Raw genomic sequence first — 21,210 nt, forward strand, 5'->3', positions numbered from 1 at the left:
ACAGGTATTTGTGTTCAAAATGTAAGAAGTAGAAAGTCATCAGAAAAATAAGTAAAGTACTGATACCAGAAAAATGTACTTAAATACAGTAACAAAGTATTTGTACTCCACTACTTCCCACCTCTGGGTGCACGAATGAGTCCTAAAACCTGGAAATTAGTCAGAGCACTAGGAGTCCCTCGTCTTGAAGTTAAAGGGTTATTGGTTAGATGCCTGAAATAAGATAGCTGTAGTTCCTTTCTAGCCCAATGTTAGCTTTTTACTTCAGAAATCATAGCGTGGCGTTAATATATGGAGATTGTCCTGCTGAACACAACGTATCAGTATCATAGACGTGTGTTTACAACAGAGATTATTTTCCTCAATAATCCAATGAAAAATTCCCAAAGGTTTCTAGTCGAAGGAACCGGGGAGATGCTATCTTTCTGGGTCGGTCTACACAAAGTTATCATCCCTGCACCACTCTGTACATTTCCTTGAACATGTGTGTAAAAGGGCATTTGTAAATACATTATTAGTTATTCATAATTGTAAAAAGTCGGAAAGATATGAATGTCTTGCATGCTTGGAAACGAGAGGACAATAAAACTTTATTGATTGTGTACAAACGTCATCTCCTTGGTTTTGAGTTGTAAAGCTGTATTGTTTGTGTATTCGATTGTTTGGGTTAACTAAAATCTATGAAGCATCCTTACAAAAACAAGATTATGCATCTTTCAGGAAACACATTTTCAGTTAATCAAATCAAATTTTATTTGTAGAGCACATTTAAAAACGATTTTGGTCGAGCCAAAGTGCTGTACATGTAATTTAAACACATAAAAAAACATTACATCACAAAAAATCACAACAGATAAAAACAACACATGGAACAGTCAGGAGTCGTAACCCCGCTCTGACTAGAAGGCCAGAGAAGTAGTGTGTCTTCAGTGTGGATTTAAAAGCCCCTAGGGTCTGGGCCGACCTCACGTGGAGGGCAGAGTGTTCCAGAGCCTGGGGCCAGCTGCTGCGGAGGCTCGGTGCCCTCGGGTTTGAGCCTGGTCTTGGGCACTAGCAGCAGCAGCTGGTCAGCAGACCTTAATGCTGTGGCTGGGGTGTAGCGATGGAGGAGTTCAGCTATATAGGAGGAGCCAGAACATTTAGGGCTTTAAATACAAATAAAAGGAGTTTAAAATCAATTCAGAACCGGACTGGAAGCCAGTGCAGTGAGGCCAGAACGCTTTTTGTGGCCAGTCAGGAGACGTGCCGCTGCGTTTTGGACTAGATGCAGGCGTTTAATTGATGCCTGGTCCATACCCACATACAGAGCGTTACAATAGTCCAGTCTCGAGGTCACAAAGGCGTTAATAACCCTTTCCAGGTCTTTAAAATATAAATACGACTTGGTTTCGGCCAATAGTTAATAGTTTATTTGAACCGGGACTGAGCCCATCGATGAACACTTTAAAACAACAATAATGCTTACAAGTCTAAATGAGCCGGATTTTAGCTTTGAGCTAATTTCCATCCGTAGTCCCTGACATGCAACATAAGAACATATAACATATAACATAAGAACATGACATTTGTATACATAGCAAAAATAAATACATGATATGCAGAAAGAGCAACAAGCATTTACCACATGGTAGTACACGATAGCAGCTATGATATATTAAGTGCAAGAGGAGACACCAGAGCTGCCTAAAGTGCGAGAGGAGACGCCCCCGTGTTGAAGTGCATTTAGCGCTGATTGCACGTCTGTTTGTTTCTCAACCGTTCTTTGAGTTGACCTTTAAAACTTGTGAGAGTGGGATCCCGTGTCTCAGTCGGGAGGCTGTTCCACGACGAGCTGCCCTGAGTGGAGAGGACCTCACAGTCTCCTCTGGTTTCTGACGTCGTGCAGCGTCCAGTGTGCTTTCTGTGGATGAATTCCCCTAAGGGAGGGGGGGGGGGGGCAGTCCATGTAAACATTTATAAAAAAAGTACATACTTTTAAAAGACTTAAAATTGTCAAGAAATTGTGTTTCTCCAGGATGGTACACAGGTGGTATGAATGTGGCTTTCGGTCAAACACCTGGATGGCTCTCTTGTACAGCTGCTCTCTGGGTTTCAGGTTTGAGGCTCAAGCAAACGACCAGTTTGTCAAACAGTATTCAATGGGGGACGGAATCACACAGTGGAGGTGTGACTTTGCAGCTGACAGTTAAGAAAGGTTTAACTTGTTTAACATTTTGCAAGTTGAATTTAATGGTATTGGATACTTTCTTAATATGTTTCTTAAAAGTCAAGTTTGAGTCCAGTATGACTCCAAGATACTTGAACTGGGAGACTAGTTCTAATTCTGCTCCGTTTAAAAACACATCAGATCCTTCGATGTTGACTGGTGTAACGGAGCGTCCACACTACAGCTTCAAAAATAGCTTGGAGCTGGGCGTGTCTGGAGCTTGGGGATTTTATTCAAGCAACACGACCAACAACCAATCACATATATCGAAATATAGAAATGAACGGCGGGATATCTCTCCCAGCTTACACGCGGTTTGATTGGTTACGGCTTGAGCTGTCAGATTTTCAGAAAAGGGATTTGATTGGCTGGCGCTGGCTACTCCGGCGTCTCCAGCGTCAGAAGTTGAACATTGTTCAACTTCTGACGCCGGAGACGGACCGCTCTGCTACCCACAATTCAGTGCGGCGAAAAAGCGAGGCAACGTGACGTCACCCCATTGAAAGTGAATGGGCAGATTGGAGCTGTCGACGCTGTAGTGTGGACGGGCCGTAAGAGTTGGGAGGGCTGATAATTTATTCCGGGAGATGACTCAGACCTACTAACTGACCTGACCGAAGTTACTGAGTCTATGTAAGTTTACTGCTTGGCTCAGATCCACCAACGTCAGCAAGATCTCACCTCTATCAACTCCTGAAGAACCAGGTTCAACTAACTGCTGTTTCAATTCAGACGACTCTCTTAAATCTGTTGAAGCGATCCCGAAGGATTTTGATATCAGTAAATGACGTGTGGCCCTACCTAAGAGTGTGTGTGGCAGGGTGCAGTCTTACCTTTGAAGCAGGAGAGGAGAGGCAGATGTCTTTAAGTTGTCCCAGTCCAAAAGGTGGGATCAGTTTATTTGAAGAAAAATAGGTCCAAACTAATACAGGGTTTTTACCTTCTCTCGTTACAACATTATAATCATACTAAACATATCATGCTGGGGTCATTTTCTAATCTAAAACCTTAATTCACAGTTTACCCATTAAAGTCTTCCGACGTAATTCAAAAGGAATGTCCTCGTGGTGGCGAAGGTTCTCTAATTAGTCCTAAAATCCTGACGCATTTAATGCTGCGTTCAGACCGGACGCGATGCGATGTTTGGGGGCGGCGCGATTACATGTAAAGTCAATGCAGGGACGCGAATTCGCTCCGACGGCGCGCATGAAGCGGTGGACGCGGCGCGAATCACGCGATTGAGGCGATTGAACTGTGCCGAACTCGAGCGTCAAATTCACGTGACGCGTTCTCGTGGTAGCCAATCAGCGGTGAGGATCTCAGCCTGCCGTTACTGACGTTCAACCAGAAAACATCAGCCATTAGCTGTTAGCGGTTAGCACACAGAGCACTCAGAGCTCACAGCTCCTCATATCTGTTCAGAAACTAGACAGAAGGTAAACAAGTACAAACCACAGACTGTCCGTGTCATGGCGAATACAGTCGCTGCTTTATTTGTGTCTGTAGGCCGTTGTTGTGAGTGTGGACGCTCGGAGCATATATAACGTTAGCTTAGCCAAGCTACATTCAGAAAACACGCATTTTAAAAGGTGTTTCTCTGCCGTCTGTCTGCAGACTTGTCAAAGCATTAATTCATGGTTTTTACTAACCGGTATCAGTGTGTTGTTACTTCGGCATCATTTTGAAACGTGGATTACAATTAAATCACGGTCAAATATGTTCATGTTCTTGTAGCTGTAGCTCCCGAGCCAGAGCGTCTTGTTTGAATGATGCGAGTAAACACAGCTGGCAGCCGCGGTGAAACCATGGGTGAAACTCGAGCGATTAGAGGGAAGCGAATATTCGCATCGCGTCCGGTGTGAACGTAGCATAAGAATGGTAGGCTTAAGAATTCCAACTCATTTATTAATGATTGGTTTAAGAAGTCCAACACATTTAAAGAATGTTTTGGTCGAAAAAGTCCGTTCAAAACTTTCATCTAAACCATTTCCTCAGCATTCAATACACAGAGATTTAAGCAATAGTTACCCAGCTCGAGAGAACCTTACCGAGAGCAAAAACCCAGCTCTGAGGGACAGAGCCCCCCCCCCCCGTCTGTGTGAGGGAAGAAACTGTCTCTCCCTTATCAAGCCTTACACACTCAACTTAACAAACCACTTGTGTTTTGTTAATACTGTAAATATAGAAAATCATAAAATTTGAAGCATTTTCATTGTGAGTTATACAAGAATATACTTGATTATAATTAACTCTCGTGTTAAATATTCACGAAAAGGGAGCTGAGCCGGAAGGCAAAGCTCTCTGTCTACCGGGCCATTTTCGTTCCTACCCTCACCTATGGTCATGAAGGATGGGTCATGACCGAAAGAACGAGATCGCGGATACAAGCGGCCGAGATGGGTTTCCTCCGCCGGGTGGCTGGTGTCTCCCTTAGGGATAAGGGGAGAAGTTTGGTCATCAGGGAGGGACTCGGAGTTGAGCCGCTCCTCCTTCGCGTCGAAAGAAGCCAGTTGAGGTGGTTCGGGCACCTAGTTAGGATGCCACCTGGGCGCCTCCCTAGGGAGGTGTTCCAGGCACGTCCAGCTGGGAAGAGACCAAGGGGTAGACCTAGGACCAGGTGGAGGGATTATATCTCTTCGCTGGCCTGGGAGCGCCTTGGGATCCCCCAGTCAGAGCTGGTTGATGTCGCCAGGGAAAAGAAAGTTTGGGGCTCTCTGCTGGAACTGCTACCCCCGCGACCCGACCACGGATAAGCGGGAGAAGATGGATGGATGGATGGATGGATGGGTTAAATATTCAACACGTATGAAGATCTCAACACTGGTCGTTTACTGAACATCGTGCATACAGTTTGTTTTGCATGTAACTGTTGTTCAGCCATGTTGAGCCTCCTCCAAAGCATTTGAGAGACAGGCTGATGCTGCAACCAAAGCTTCTTGCTTTCACCACCACTTTGTATCCATCATCTCTCATCAAAACAATTTGGGGCATTTTATTTTGCAGGATGCACCAAAAACAGTGCTTTTACAGGACCCTCGTCCGATCGCATAGCTTTGTTTCTCAGAGTTGTGCGAATGTGCAGTTTGTGTGTTATGCACTTTCACTACTCCATGAACAGAAGGTCGACTTTCTAAAAGTAAAAAACAACAGCTTTTCAGTACCATTTCAACAGCACACCGGGTAGTTGTTACATTAAAAAGCTGCACTTAACAACATGTTGAAACTATGCAATCATAAGACTTTTGTGACTTTTAGCTCAAATGTATGTCCTCACAGAATAACTACACAACTCAGAGGCCCTAATGGTTTGGAAGCCCTCTATGATTTGGTCCCACTTACTGCACTCATTAGTTTTAGGGCAACATGGAAAGACACTGAATGAACTCTCCACGCCCGACACCAAACCGCAGAAAAACAACGATGGCAATTAGCTTGAGAGCATTGGGCAGTGTGTAGAAGCTACGAGGATTCTCTTCAGCAGTTGGTAGGGACCAAGAGTAACTTCAACATTTTAGTGTACGATGCATGTATTTCAGCTTTCAGTTCACTTATGATATATATAATAATATAATGTACTTATTAGCAACATGTTAACTTCCTTAATAGCCAAGGAAGTTCGTTTTTAGCTTGTTTGTCAGCAGGATTACGGAACAATTACTGAGCCGATTTTCTTGAAAATTGGTGGAGGAGTGCATGGACCACGGAAGAAGCCATTATAATGCCCAGAGACGGCTGAGGGGCATCGGGGAGCATTGGTAGAGACCACAACAACAGTAAATATTGCACTTACACCACAAACATTTTAGTGTAAGATGCATTAATGTCAGCCTAATATTCACAAATAATATTTTTTACAGTATATTTCTGCAGTATTTCCAACATATTCACTTTCTTAAAAGCCAAGGTGGTTAAAGGTGGGGTAGGTAAGTTTGAGAAACCGGCTCGAGATCGCTAGAATTTGAAAATACACAACCGGAGAAAATCTGCCACTTCCTCACAGAGCCCCTCCCCCAACACACACGAACGCGCACATGACCAATGAGGGCACGAGAGAAGATTGTGCCCCGATGGAAGGCTGACAGGCAGGTAGTACAACAAGGTTGTACTTTTTACAGTATTACGGCTTCTACAGATGACATTTTTTTATGGATTTTTTGTCAAAGCACTTCAGATATTCATTGCTATCGGGATGTTAAGAGCATTCCATGGAATATAACAAAAAGTGTATCTCGAGCCGGTTTCTCAAACTTACCTACCCCACCTTTAAGTGCTTTGACAAAAAATCCATAAAAAAATGTCATCTGTAGAAGCCGTAATACTGTAAAAAGTACAACCAATCCGTTTAGCCGGCGCCTACCTGCCTGTCAGCCTTCCATCGGGGCACAAACTTCTCTCGTGCCCTCATTGGTCATGTGCGCGTTCGTGTGTGTTGGGGGAGGGGCTCTGTGAGGAAGTGGCAGATTTTCTCCGGTTGTGTATTTTCAAATTCTAGCGATCTCGAGCCGGTTTCTCAAACTTACCTACCCCACCTTTTATGTCCGCCTAATATTCACAAATAATATTTTGTACAGTATATTTCTGCAGTATTTCCAACATATTCCACTTTCTTAATAGCCAAGCTGGTTCAGTGTTTTAAGGATTATGGAAAAATTACAAGAACGATTTTTGGGAAAGTTGGTGGAAGGGTGTAGCATGGACCAAGGAAAAAATTATAATTTCCAGAGATTGGCTGAAGAACATTGGGAGCATTTAATAATAATAATAATACATTGCATTTCAAAGCGCTTTTCCAGGTGCTCAAAGACGCTTTACAGTGGTGATAAAACATGATAAAATAGAATTTAAAAGTTATTAAAACAGCAATACAGCATAATTCACAGATTAAAAGCCAGTCTGAAGAGGTGTGTTTTGGTCCGTGTTTTGAAAGTGGGGGGGTCAGTGCAGTCTCTGATGTGTTGTGGGAGGGAGTTCCAGAGGGTGGGGGCAGCGATGGAGAAGGCTCTCCCCCCAGGTTCGGAGCTTGGTTTTCTTGGGGATAGAGAGGAGGTTCGCTTCTGATGAGCGAAGGCTGCGGGAAGGGGTGTAGTGGTGGATCAGGTCGGAGAGGTAGGGGGGGCCTGGTTATTGAGAGCTTTGTGTGTTAGCAGAAGGATTTTGAAGTGTATTCGTTGACGAACAGCTTAGCTTAGCAGCTAAGGGTTTTTAAGGAGTTGGTAGAGGCCAAATCGGAGTAAAAACCAGAGTGATAATTGCACTTTAACTTCGACATGGAAGATGCATTAATGTCACCCTTATGTTCACAAATAATATATTCTACAGTATTGTTTACCTATTATCTTCCTTCAGAGCCGAGGTGCTTAAGTGTTTGGGTTTGTTTGACTGTCAGTAGGATTACGGAAAAACTACGAGACGATTTTCTGTGTAGCGTGGACCCAGAAAGAATCCATAATCATTTTAAGCAATTAGCTGGAGAACATTGTGGAGCATTTAACGGCTAAGGGTTTTTTCGGGAGTTGGTAGAGTCCAAAACAAAGCAAAAACAAGAGCGATTATTGCACTTTAACTTCAAAATGTTCGTGTAAGATGCATGTGTGTCAGCTTTGTGGTCACAAATAATATGTTACAGTATTCCCAACATATACTTTCTTAACGGCCAAGGACGTTAAGCTTTAGGTTTGTGTGACTGTGGAATAATGGAAAGAATATTGGTGGAAAGACGTAGCGTTGGCCAAGATCCCATTCAATGTTTGAGGTGGATTCGTATCTTTCCTTTTCCTTAACACGTGCCGGTCCAGGCTGATATGAGACGCATGCGGTTTGAAGGGAAAACAAAACCAGTCAGCCTGGCTTTCAGCTCGTTTAATTCATCTCGTTTGCCACAAAAACACAACATAATTCACAGACAGATAAACGCAGTTTCCATTTGATTCACAGGTACAACACGGATAGTGAGGATGACGGTGTAGACACTGTTGGGACAATCCTGAGTGTCCTCCTCCAACATCAGAGTAGCATGCTGACAAAGGACATGACAGGATGTGAGATGACCCAGAAGAGCATCAGGACTGCTTGAGGCAGATGATAGCTATGTGATTAACATGATGATTCAGCCTCTATGGAGAGAGACATCAAGCATGCTCATTTCTGACGTGGAGCTAATCTGAAGTAAACATTGAATACTGCTTTCTATTCCTCCATCTTGTGACTGTGTGACTCCCTCTCTTGGATGTCAGCATGTGAAGGACACTGCTCAGGAACTAGTTGATGCTCTGTGTGTGACTAGTGATGTTTTTCTAACAGACACCAACTCAACGAACACAAAGTGACGTCCTGCAGCTTTGCCTCGCTGACCGTGTGTTTCGTCTCTGAAAGGCGGTGTTGATAAAGTTTCTGTTCGAGTCACTCAAAGGTGAGATGTTGTTGAATCCAGATCAATGTCCGCTGCAGCTTTTGAAACGACTTGATGCAGAATGGCTCACAACTAACTCACTCACTCACACACACACACACACACACACACACACACACACACACACACACACACACACACACACACACACACACACACACACACACACACACACACACACACACACACACACACACACACACACACACACCCACACACACACACACACACACACACACACACACACACACACACACACACACACACACACACACACACACACACACACACACACACACACACACACACACACACCCACACACACACACACACACACACACACACACACACACACACACACACACACACACACACACACACACACACACACACTTCTGTCCCAGTTCTCAGATTTGCAGGAAATCCTGAGGAGGAGATAAAAGAACAAAATCGTTGGAGGTGAAATCTGCAGGTGCTCCCCTCGCTCTTATCTCCTGGATCTTGAACTGCCAATGTTTCTAACATCTAGTTTATTTTAACAACAACTTTGAAATTAAGTTCTCGAGTAATTTAGGCTCGTCTAATTTAAACAGCAGGGATTGTGATCTACTCCTGGCTGATGGACAGTTGCATAATCGACGCCACAAAACCGGAGACGACTTATTTTCCTTAATGCATTCTTCCTCCGTGTCAAAATCCTGGCTACCCATAATGCAACGTGTCTGTGAAAGCCCTGTCGGAGATTCAGGTGTGTTACGGTACGTCCACACAGCAGCTTTAGACAAATCTTCCACCGCTTCTCTGCCCATTGACTTTGAATGGGGATGACGTCCCTTTGCCTCGCTTTTCGCCGAACTGCATTGTGGGGGAGCGAAGCGAAGATTTCCAGGATTCAAAAGTTGAGCAATGTTCAACTTTTGAAGCTGAGCTGGAAGCGTCAGCCAATCAAACACGTTTATGCAAATCTGTCAGTAGAAGCGCTAGCCAATCAAACCGCGTGTAAGCAGGGAGAACCAGACCGCAGTTCATTTCCTCATATTCCAAACGAGAAATTACGGTAGCAAATCACCCGGTTCTTTACGACCAGAACTATTAACGGGATACGAACCGGAGGAACCAGGCATGGAGGGAGGTGGCAGAGACAGGGGGTGAAACTGGTAGGGTTTCGCCTGTTTGGGGAGTATATATATATATATATATTGCTCGCATTAAATCCCCGGGGTTTTTTGCTTTGTTTGTCGGGGGCGGGAGATTCATGTGATTGGTTGTTGGTCGCATTGCTCGCAAAAAATCCCCAAGCTGTCAGACACGCCCAGCTCCAAGATTTTCAAGATTTTTGAAAAGCTGCTGTGTGGACGTACCGTTATGCTAGTAGCGGCTAACAGAGCGTCAAGTCCAAGCCCCAGATTTATTTTTACTTTTTCACTCCCTGTGCCACAATGAAATGTCCAATACGCAGTTAGACTAAAACGTATTCATATGTTGAAGTAGATACATGTGTAGATATTTGTCCTTTCAAACAAACCCAATGTACTTTTTCGTTTTTATTTAATTTTAAATTTGCCATTTTCGGGTCTCTAGAAATATATGATTTGCAAAACTGTACATTTAATATAATGTGACCGCAAATAAATAAAGAATACCACGTAGTAACAGACTTTGGGGTATAAAATAGGATTGAGTTAAATACCCGTCTTACCTCTACACGGAGCTGGAGGACTGATCAGCTGCTGACAGTAGATTATAGATGGTGTGGCCTTCTCGAGTGTTGGCTGTTAAGTGACTTTCTCTTCCAGGTGATGCTGGCCGTGCCCCTTTAAATATATCGTTACATAGTCTCTTAATAATCCACAGATGGAAAATAACAGTAAATAAATCAGATTACTCGTGATCAACAGCAGTGACATTGATTTAAAAGGATTTCTTGATTAGTCCAATTCAACTGTATGACACAGGAACAAGGACACATATAATTTGACAACGTTTCTGAGTGACAAGAGGAAGCCGGTCTTATCACCTGTGTACTTATAGATGCACCAAACGCCCCCCATCAGACTGACCCCCATCACAAAGGCAATGAAGACGACGCCCATCAACATTCCCGTCTGTTCTGCCGCGCCTGGAGACACAAATCAAATCAAAAGGAAAGCCCACAATACCGATGGAAAACAGACTTGTGCTTGGTCTAAATCTGCGTGTTCTTGTACTTTCATTGGCTGTTCAGTGCATAAGAGCGTCCCAATGCAACACATGGCTAAATGCACAATCGGTACCTGAATGGTGCTCTCATAACGGACACACAGTTGAGCAGCACTCGACTGCACTATTTCTATTTTATTTGTAGTTACTTGCAGATCTCAAATCATTCTCTTGCACTTTTTTTATCTGGTTTATTTGTTTTATGTCCTATATATATTCATGTTGCACTGCTGGAGGAGCCTGTGACGCCAGTGTTTCATTATCTACACCAGGGATGGGCAACTTTGATGGTGGTGGGGGGCCACATCATTGATGTACTGGCCACCAGGGGGCCGCAGATTCACTTGGAACACACATACGCACACAAATTCCATGTGTTGTATGTAATTATTAACAAATATACTAAGTCTGACATCTTCATTGACATTTTACAATCAAAGGGAACATCCTCTAATAAGCTCACTAAACAAATATCAGTTCACAGAAATGTTATTTCATTTTTACAAGTGGCATGTTTGTATTGAACAGGTTATTAAACAGTGGAATAAAACTATTTTAAACTATTGGAAAGCACGGAAAATGTGTGTGTATTGAGATTAACCATTAGATAGATAGATAGATTAGATGACATAAACATGAAGTCATGAACACTAACCCAGACATTAGTTGTCTAACTTGAACCTAAACCACTTGTAGCCAGTCTCTGCATTCCCCTTATTCCACACTAAGGGGAGTGTCAACACAGACACCTGTCAGACTGCTGTTCCTCAGCCCCCCCCCCCCTCCCGCTGAAATTATGAATGAAAAGCGTAGTAATCATAGATAACACGGCAGGGTCCGTGACAGTTTGTTTTCATCTGATTTCAAATAAACAGTCTTGGTTTTAAGAATATTAAACTTGTTTCGCCAAATTCAGATGATAAATACAACTTGTAGCCTAAGCTTGTAAAGGCATAATTACAAGAGGCAATTTAACGTCACAGCAGGCATAACAACAGCCGTTTCTTGTGAGTGTTTCCCCGGGAAACAAACAAAATACACACAAATGCGTCACAGATTATTTCGCGGTATTTGAAATCATCTACGCAGCTCGCGACGTAACTAGGAGTCTAGTGGACGGTATCAGTACTACAAGTAAAAAAAAAATTCTAAATATTCTAAAAATGTTTTTTTTATTAATTACGTTGTTTATAAATTAATCTGAGGGCCGCAAAAAGAGGAGGTGGGGGCCGCATGCGGCCCGCGGGCCGCCATTTGCCCATCCCTGATCTACACTGTAGCTACTCTTGGCGTAAAGAAGCCACCATTAACCTTATTGGGTTGATGGGGCAGTCTGTAATGATTTGCTACGAACACGAACATACCCTTTACTGGCTAGCTAACAGCGCCAATCGTCAATTTTCATGGCAGTGTACTTACTGTCTCTGAATTGAGACAGAGCAACAGTTATTTTAGGGGTACCAAACTTTTTACACACATACAGAAGTATATACGAAGGGCTGGGCCGCTCACTCGAGGTATATCGCCTCATAAGTTCAGTTATAAGTCAGCAAAATCAATCGAAAGTAGGTAAATTATTCTTGTGAGTGTTGGCAGCTCATCCCTAAAACAAAAGCCTCAGATTGATCATCATAAGGAAAAATATGAAGCGTATATTTCAAGCTTGTTATGTAAATAAGTCATTGGAAAATGTTTCCAACTTTAATTGACTGAATTTATTTGAAAAGTGGTCTTTCTAACACATGAATACTATGTGTAATATCTTTTTACATTTATATTTAAGAAGTACAATATAAGACAAGCACAAGTTTCATTTGTGGGCCATATTACATTGTACTTTTTGAATTTGCTGAGGGCCGATTCCAAATGGTCCGCGTGCCGCATTTGGCCCCCGGGCCGTAGTTTGGACATCCCTGCTCGAACATACTCACCGCTGTGCTCGGGGTGTGGACTGGTCATTGGGGGAACACTCAGTCTCTTGGGTGTTGGTCCAGCAGGAGGATGCAGAGGTTTGGGTGTCGGCGAGCTGATGGGCACGGTGACCACCATCGGCCTGGAGAGGGTTCTGGTCTCGCACTGAGGAGAAGGAGAAGGCCTTTGTGTGATGTACATGCTCTGCAGTGCTCTGCCGCCAGCAGGATAACAGCGGTACAAAGCCCAACTTAGTTCTGATCGGTCCATTTGGACATTCAGTAATCTGCTATTGTTTGTATTGGAGCAGTTGGTTAGCTTGGATTAGCCAAACGTCGCCTTATCGGACTTTATGATAAACTAAGTTAAGCTAACTGTCTGCTATCAGAGGTGGGAGCAGTACTCAGGTCTTGTACTTGAGTAAAAGTAGAAGTACTCAGGTCTTGTACTTGAGTAAAAGTAGAAGTACTCAGGTCTTGTACTTGAGTTAAAGTAGAAGTACTCAGGTCTTGTAGTTGAGTAAAAGTAGAAGTACTCAGATGTTGTAGTTGAGTAAAAGTAGAAGTACTCAGATGTTGTAGTTGAGTAAAAGTAGAAGTACTCAGATGTTGTAGTTGAGTAAAAGTAGAAGTACTCAGATGTTGTACTTGAGTAAAAGTAGAAGTACTCAGATCTTGTTCTTGAGTAAAAGTAGAAGTACTCAGATCTTGTACTTGAGTAAAAGTAGAAGTACTCAGGTCTTGTACTTGAGTAAAAGTAGAAGTACTCAGGTCTTGTACTTGAGTAAAAGTAGAAGTACTCAGATGTTGTACTTGATTAAAAGTAGAAGTACTCAGGTCTTGTACTTGAGTAAAAGTAGAAGTACTCAGATCTTGAAGTTGAGTAAAAGTAGAAGTACTCAGATCTTGTTCTTGAGTAAAAGTAGAAGTACTCAGATGTTTTACTTGAGTAAAAGTAGCAGTACTCAAATCTTGTACTTGAGTTAAAGTAGAAGTACTCAGGTCTTGTACTTGAGTAAAAGTAGAAGTACTCAGAGATCTTGTTCTTGAGTAAAAGTAGAAGTACTCAGGTCTTGTACTTGAGTTAAAGTAGAAGTACTCAGGTCTTGTACTTGAGTAAAAGTAGAAGTACTCAGATCTTGTAGTTGAGTAAAAGTAGAAGTACTCAGATGTTGTACTTGAGTTAAAGTAGAAGTACTCAGGTCTTGTACTTGAGTAAAAGTAGAAGTACTCAGATCTTGTACTTGAGTAAAAGTAGAAGTACTCAGATCTTGTACTTGAGTAAAAGTAGAAGTACTCAGATCTTGTTCTTGAGTAAAAGTAGAAGTACTTAGATGTTGTACTTGAGTGAATGTAGAAGTACTCAGATGTTGTACTTGAGTAAAAGTAGAAGTATTCAGATCTTGTACTTGAGTGAAAGTAGAAGTACTCATATCTTGTACTTGAGTATAAGTAGAAGTACTCAGATGTTGTACTTGAGTGAAAGTAGAAGTACTCAGATCTTGTACTTGAGTAAAAGTAGAAGTACTCAGATCTTGTACTTGAGTAAAAGTAGAAGTACTCAGATCTTGTACTTGAGTAAAAGTAGAAGTACTCAGATCTTGTACTTGAGTAAAAGTAGAAGTACCAGAGTGTAGGAATACTCTGTTACAGTAAAAGTACTGCATTCAAAATGTTCCTCAAGCGAAAGTAGAAAGTATTCTCATCAGAATATAGTGAAAGACAGTAAAAGTAGTCGTTGTGCAGATCGGTCCATTTCAGAATAATATATATGATATGTTTTCTAATGATTGATCATGAAAGTGTTCTCAAAGCTGGTGAAGGTGCAGCTAGTCTGAAGTACGTTGTAGACTGCAGGGTAGCTGGTGAAGGTGCAGCTAGTCTGAAGTACTTTGTAGACTGCAGGGTAGCTGGTGAAGGTGCAGCTAGTCTGAAGTACTTTGTAGACTGCAGGGTAGCTGGTGAAGGTGCAGCTAGTCTGAAGTACTTTGTAGACTGCAGGGTAGCTGGTGGAGGTGCAGCTAGTCTGAAGTACTTTGTAGACTGCAGGGTAGCTGGTGGAGGTGCAGCTAGTCTGAAGTACTTTGTAGACTGCAGGGTAGCTGGTGGATTTACTCCAGGTGGAACTAAAGTCTGATTCAACACTTGATTATATTTCACATCATTCATCCACATCTGTAAAGTAGTAAGTAAGTAAAGGTACAAAAGTATTGAAGCGGGTTAGAAGTACAAAGTAGCAACACATTGAAGTATTCAGGTAACATAGAAGTAACTCAAAATTGTACTTAAGTACCGTACTTGAGTAAATGTTTTTAGTTACTTTAAACCTCTGCAGCTAGTTGTTTTAGCTTCTAGCAATCACGCAAGAGAGTGATATCTATCGTCTCATCAAACCATTGTTGATTTCCCATGATGCATTTCACTGGATACTCCATTCCTCACTTACTTTGTACAAATAGCTGTATTGTGTAAATGTGTGTGTACCTGATGTCGGGTCGATCTAGACACAAGTGGAGGGATACGTTGTTCATCCTCACAGTCAGTGTGTCCTGTCTCCTTTGTCGACTCCCCTCTGTTGGACTCGGTGCACAGAAGAAGGCTGCAGTGGAGGAACTGAACAGAGTTATTATAAACCGGCCTCAGGATGAAGCTAAATCTCAGGGGGTGTATCTCCTCTCTCACTGCTTCCTTCTTTTCTATCGGTTCTGGTGCTCCTCTCCCTCTTCTGTTCACTTTAAGTCGTTGGACCTCTCCATTTCGCCCTGTTTCCGGTCCATCTCTCTCTTCACGTTCCTCTTCCAGTTCTCCATCGTCATCCTCATCTTTCGCTTTTTCAGTGAGGGTCAGAGATTGGTCCGAGGAACAGCCGTCGCTTATGACGCTCCAGAAAGGAGACTTTTTTGAGTCTGACAGAGGAGAGACGGCACACGACTTCACCTCCACGACTTCTATGAAGGACCCTTTGGCTGAAATCTGTAGGAGAGATGGATAACAGATCAGCAGCGAATAAGACACACAGTAGTTGGGCATGAATACTGACTAGATAAACTAGACTAAAAAGACTAGATAGCGTTGATTAGTTGAGATATCCAACGCTATGTAAGGCATGGCTTCTTCGTGGTTTGATTCTACAACTAATCAAAAGAAAGTTCGCACCGTTGGTTCAAGTGATGTTCAATAAAGTTGTTCCTGTTTTTGCTGGTAATGGACTAAATGCTTAGATTCTACTATTAGAAACGATCAAGATGTTTATTTAGATCACATGTGTCAAACTTAAGGCCCGGGGGCCAAATCAGGCCCGTGGTGGATTTAATTTCGGCCCGCAGGATAATTTCTAATTCCTATTAGATCTGGCCCGCCGGTATATTGCACCTTCCCTCCATCCTGAGGGTCTCCTCCGCTCAGAGCCGGACCCCAAACATTGATGACCTTGCACCCTGATGACACGCCAAGTGTCTGAGCTAGCATCCCAGAGCAGCACACTGAGTTCAATGGATGCTTCCTTCTGCACTTTCTCTCTCACGACAACAGGGCATGTTTGTTTCTCTCTGAGGGGAATAGTTTTGTTGAAGCTGTTGTTGGCCTGTGGGGAAATGTACTCATAAGAAATGAAGCTGCAGATAGAGCCATAAGAAATGAATGCAACTGATTATTTAATGTTGTTTTTATAGGCAATAATGTAAGCTTTGTTAGTTCCAGGTTTAATATGTGCAATAAGTTCATTTCAATAAGTTCTGCAATAAACATTGAACCAGTCCGGCCCTCCACTTGCACCCATTTTTTTTATTTTGGCCCACTGTGTATTTGAGTTTGACCCCCTGCTTTAGGGAATCAAATAATAGAAAATGGACTCATTCCTAATGTCATGTGACATACAAGGCACACATACAGACCTCCACATAGACACGTTGGTCTGCAGTTATGACACAGGGGCCGATTCGCCTTTGTTCGTAGCTCTCGGTGACAAAAAGCTTCAAAATGAGAACAGGCCAGGATTTGTTTCTGGGTTGAGTTGGTAAGTTGCTCAGTCCTGGGTCAGATCCTGGGTCAGATCCTGGGTCAGATCCTGGGTCAGATCCTGGGTCAGATCCTGGGTCAGATCCTGGGTCAGATCCTGGGTCAGATCCTGGACCCTCAGTTGCCCACGGGACAGGATTGTTCTCCGGAGAGTTAACATTATCCACACTAACAGATCTGAGGAAGGGGGGAACTCCCGCCAGACAGCTGAACTGAGAGGACAAACAGGAGGTTATAATTCAATTCAATTCAAAATGTATTCATATAGCCCAATATCACAAAACACATTTGTCTCGGAGGGCTTCACAAATCAACAAACAGGAAGGATAATATAAGAAAATGACAAGATAAATGTGAAGATACCACAAGTCAGGGGTGCCCACACTTTTTCAGCTTGGGAGCTACTTTTAAAATGTCCAAGCCCAAAAGATCTCCCTACAGGGCCGTCCTTGCCCAATCTGTGTCGCGAGGGGGGGGGGGGGGGGGGGATGCTAGTGCGGTGCATTTGCGCTTCAGATGAGGAGGTGAGGCCGCCTCATGACTGCATGAACCCGTCTGGCACAATACAACTCAGACTGGCTTACCTACCTGCACGTCAATCAAGTGGCAAATGCCATAGTAAGGATGGATGATTAAATGCAAAATATATACCGTACTTTCCGGACTATAAAGCGCACCAGCATATGAGCCGCAGCAGCTAACTTGTCCGTCTGTCTCGCTCTCGTTCTGTCTCTCGGTTCCACTTTTACTTTGGCGCGCTACCTGTCTCGCTCTTTTCCGGCCTCCAGCTTTTCCTGCTGGAGCCCGGCGCTTAGAGGTGGCGGGCGCGGACCGGTCCTAGAGCCCGTAGGGTTAAAGGTGGTTAATTGTACCTGTAAAATCCATAGATTTAGGAGGTTCCCTAGTGGCCGCTAGCTGTACAACAAAATGGGGAAAAAGTCGCGGCTTATAGTCCGAAAAGTACGGTATATATATTTTTTATTTTTTTCAATGCCATGCGATCTACCCACACTACCTCTGCGATCGACCGTATCGACGTATTGGGCACCCCTGCCATAAGCGAAGGATACGATTTAGATTCAAGATTCAAAGGTTTTAATGTCAGCTACAGTGTAGGAATGGCAATGAGACTCTTATGACTCCAGCAGCTCCAACAATGCAACACAGTTAAAATACAAAAATACAAATACAAAATAGTGCAAAAAGTCTATATACACGTAAATAGAATATGATATAAACAAAAATTAAATACTGCACAGGAAGATGATATTAAATACTGTTTATTACAAAGGTAACTATTTAGATAATCAAAACAGACGGATGCTTCTGGAGGCACTTAACAGAGCTCAGGTCTTTAGCAGTCTTACTCATTTATTGTACAAGAATAAAGACACATATGTACAGATAACTCACAGGTATGCTGAGGGGAATATTGGACTTCAGTTCTGTCTCATTGAGTGTGAGAATGGACTGACGATCGGCCCTCCATAACAACACCTGACAGAGAAGAGGGAGACATGACACCCAGCTGTTTGTAGCAGAAGCAGATTAGATTGAATACATTGCGTCACTGTCGTTAACCACCTTCCCAACACTCCTGCTTTTTCTCCTGGCCCATTCGAAAAGGTTGGGCCAACACTCAGCAAATATACGGAAAGTTCCAGATTTGTAACTTTTATACGGAAAGTTCCAGATTTGTAACCTGTCAAATACGGCTTTTTGAGGCCTCAGTCCCGCTGCCCCCTCCGAGTGAAGACCCCACCATTAACACACGACGATATGCAAATGAGTTTCCTCAGTGAGTTCTGACTCCTAACCCTTATTCGGATTATTCGGATAAAACCAACGTTGGCAGTTCTTCTATAAATCTTGAGCCGCTATTTATTGTTATTTCATTTTTTTGGTATTTTTTTAATTAGGGGTCAAATAAGATGTTCTTCTCCCTGCTCCTTTCCACCTTGGGCTCCAACACAAACATCTGTGTAAAGTGTACATGTTTTAAAATAACTGCCATGTGTGGAATAAAGAAAGTGGAGGTGTGTGGCGCAGTGGGTTGTGCGTATGTGTTGGGATCAGGGGGGCACAGGTTCAAACCCCACTGCAGTCAGCATGTCGTTGAGACCCTTCACCCCAAAGTGCTCCTGTGGGGATCGCCCACGGTATTGAGTATGTAAGTCGCTTTGGATAAAAGCGTCTAACAAGTAACATGCGATACAAATAAATAAATACAATTCATTGCCTTTGGAATTCTCGCAAGAGTTCTCAAAAGCAAGATAGAGGAAAGTATAATACATTTTTACATTTGTTATAGTGGTTCTTTACATACACCTTCTGCCACTGTGTTTTGTCTTTTTACTTTTCTAAAATCACTTAGCAATTCCAATTTCCTGCTCAGAAAACCCAGATTTTCTCTCACTTAATTTGCCCCGGTGCATCTGGGGCTTTGATGCCCCACTGTTCCTGGTCATAGTGACCTGGGTCATGAGTCTCACAGCGGGACACTTCCACTTACCACCACGTTAAGTGTCCATTATGTGACTTATTAGGGGCCTTGTTTCTGTTACTGATGTCTTCTCTTTCTCGAATAAAAGATCTGTTTATGTAATGAAAATATATTTAATTTAGGCTTTATTAGACTAGGTAGGTAGGTAGGTAGGTAGGTAAGTAAGTAAGTAAGTAAGTAAGTAAGTAGGTAGGTAGGTAGGTAGGTAGGTAGGTAGGTAGGTAGGTAGGTAGGTAGGTAGGTAGGTAGGTAGGTAGGTAGGTAGGTAGGTAGGTAGGTAGGTCTGTAGGTAGGTAGGTAGGTAGGTCTGTAGGTAGGTAGGTAGGTAGGTAGGTAGGTAGGTAGGTAGGTAGGTAGGTAGGTAGGTAGGTAGGTAGGTAGGTAAGTAAGTAAGTAAGTAAGTAAGTAGGTAGTAGGTAGGTAGGTAGGTAGGTAGGTAGGTAGGTAGGTAGGTAGGTAGGTAGGTAGGTAGGTAGGTAGGTAGGTAGGTAGGTAGGTAGGTAGGTAGGTAGGTAGGTAGGTAGGTAGGTAGGTAGGTAGGTAGGTCTGTAGGTAGGTAGGTCTTTAGGTAGGTAGGTATAGGTAGGGTAGGTAGGTAGGTAGGTAGGTAGGTAGGTAGGTAGGTAGGTAGGTAGGTAGGTAGGTAGGTAGGTAGGTAGGTAGGTAGGTAGGTAGGTAGGTAGGTAGGTAGGTAGGTAGGTAGGTAGGTAGGTAGGTAGGTAGGTAGGTAGGTAGGTAGGTAGGTAGGTAGGTAGATTGATTGATTGATAGATTTATTTGTTATAGAGAGTTATAAATTATGTTTCTTCTCACCATGTTTTTGTACTGCACCCCTCGAGGCTTTTCTGTGAACACACCCACAGTCCCGCAGGAAATGACCGGAAACACCAACAGGAAGTGGCTGCCGTTAGACTGACCCTGGCATGTAGAGTCTCGTAGAGTCACCGCGACCACAGGGACAGACACACTCTGAAAAGGAGAAGTGATGTTAGACGACAATGCTTACAAACGGATATGATCATAAGTCTCCTTTAATAAAAAACAGGTCACTATAACTTTGATTTTCTACTAAATGTTCTCAAGCTTTCCACAGACAGGGTGTCGCCTCGACCACTATCAGGCACATTATCATACGGATGTTACCTGTTATAATTAATATGTCTATACTTAACCACCAATGTTCAATACCCTGTAATGAGGCACCATGTATGCATTGTTTCCTCATCTAGCCAGCATTTGAACAGCCTGTAATGTAACATTTGATTGGCTGAGACCTTCCCTTTGCCTGTGTCTTTGCCTGTGTCTTTTCTTGTGTCTTTGCCTGTATAAAGTGATTGCTTTTCTGCTGTAACCTTGTCAGATGTTGTGCTACAGTGCAAGACTCTGTCCTTTCAGCTGAAATCGATTTTGTTAAATACTTTACCTCTATATTAAATAACCCAACTTTGGTTTAAACGTGTAGATTTCTAACTAAAAAACACTGACAGTTCCGGAAAATATATCAGCATTAAGGCCCAGACACACCAGACTGACACCCAAGAACACGTCCCAGCGTCCTGGACGGGTCTGATTTTCAACCCCGCACCCGTGGAATACCGAACCCGCCCCCCGCACATATTGCCAATTAGTTCCGCAACCTGACCCGTCGGCACAAGATCCGCAACCTGACCCGAACCCGTATATATATGAGCAGTGCAAACGTGCAATTATTAACACATGCAGTTCCATATTTGTCTCAAAAAGCGTGGGATTTTGGTTCTTTCCTCCATCTAGGAACCAAAAGCCTCCCAGACGTTGGATTTCGCTCTTGAGGAAGTGTTATTGAAAATGCTGTATTCTCCGCTCGAGAGCTTCACCTCAGCCATTTCGAATGTGGCGCGCTCCGCAGAAGATTGATGTGCTGCAGAGGTCATGATTATGCGCGGTCCCGCGGGGGAGAGGACGTCTGAAGATTTAAACATTAAAC

The 21,210-nt window shown here is 43.1% G+C and overlaps 1 protein-coding gene across 1 annotated transcript in view; it reads right to left on the reverse strand.

The window, feature by feature from the left end:
• Positions 1–6,987: 6,987 nt before the first annotated feature.
• The window catches only part of engl (endoglin, like), a 38,694-nt gene continuing 24,471 nt past the window's right edge, over positions 6,988–21,210 (reverse strand). The window contains 8 exon segments of the mRNA XM_034089526.2: positions 6,988–9,040; positions 10,315–10,429; positions 10,633–10,734; positions 12,746–12,890; positions 15,209–15,697; positions 16,618–16,953; positions 18,155–18,238; positions 20,058–20,213. Of these exon segments, the coding sequence (XP_033945417.1) occupies positions 10,317–10,429; positions 10,633–10,734; positions 12,746–12,890; positions 15,209–15,697; positions 16,618–16,953; positions 18,155–18,238; positions 20,058–20,213 (1,425 nt within the window). The 3' untranslated portion in view covers positions 6,988–9,040; positions 10,315–10,316.

The sequence above is a fragment of the Pseudochaenichthys georgianus genome, chromosome 8, assembly GCF_902827115.2.
Source record: "Pseudochaenichthys georgianus chromosome 8, fPseGeo1.2, whole genome shotgun sequence".
In the NCBI taxonomy this organism is placed as follows: domain Eukaryota; kingdom Metazoa; phylum Chordata; class Actinopteri; order Perciformes; family Channichthyidae; genus Pseudochaenichthys; species Pseudochaenichthys georgianus.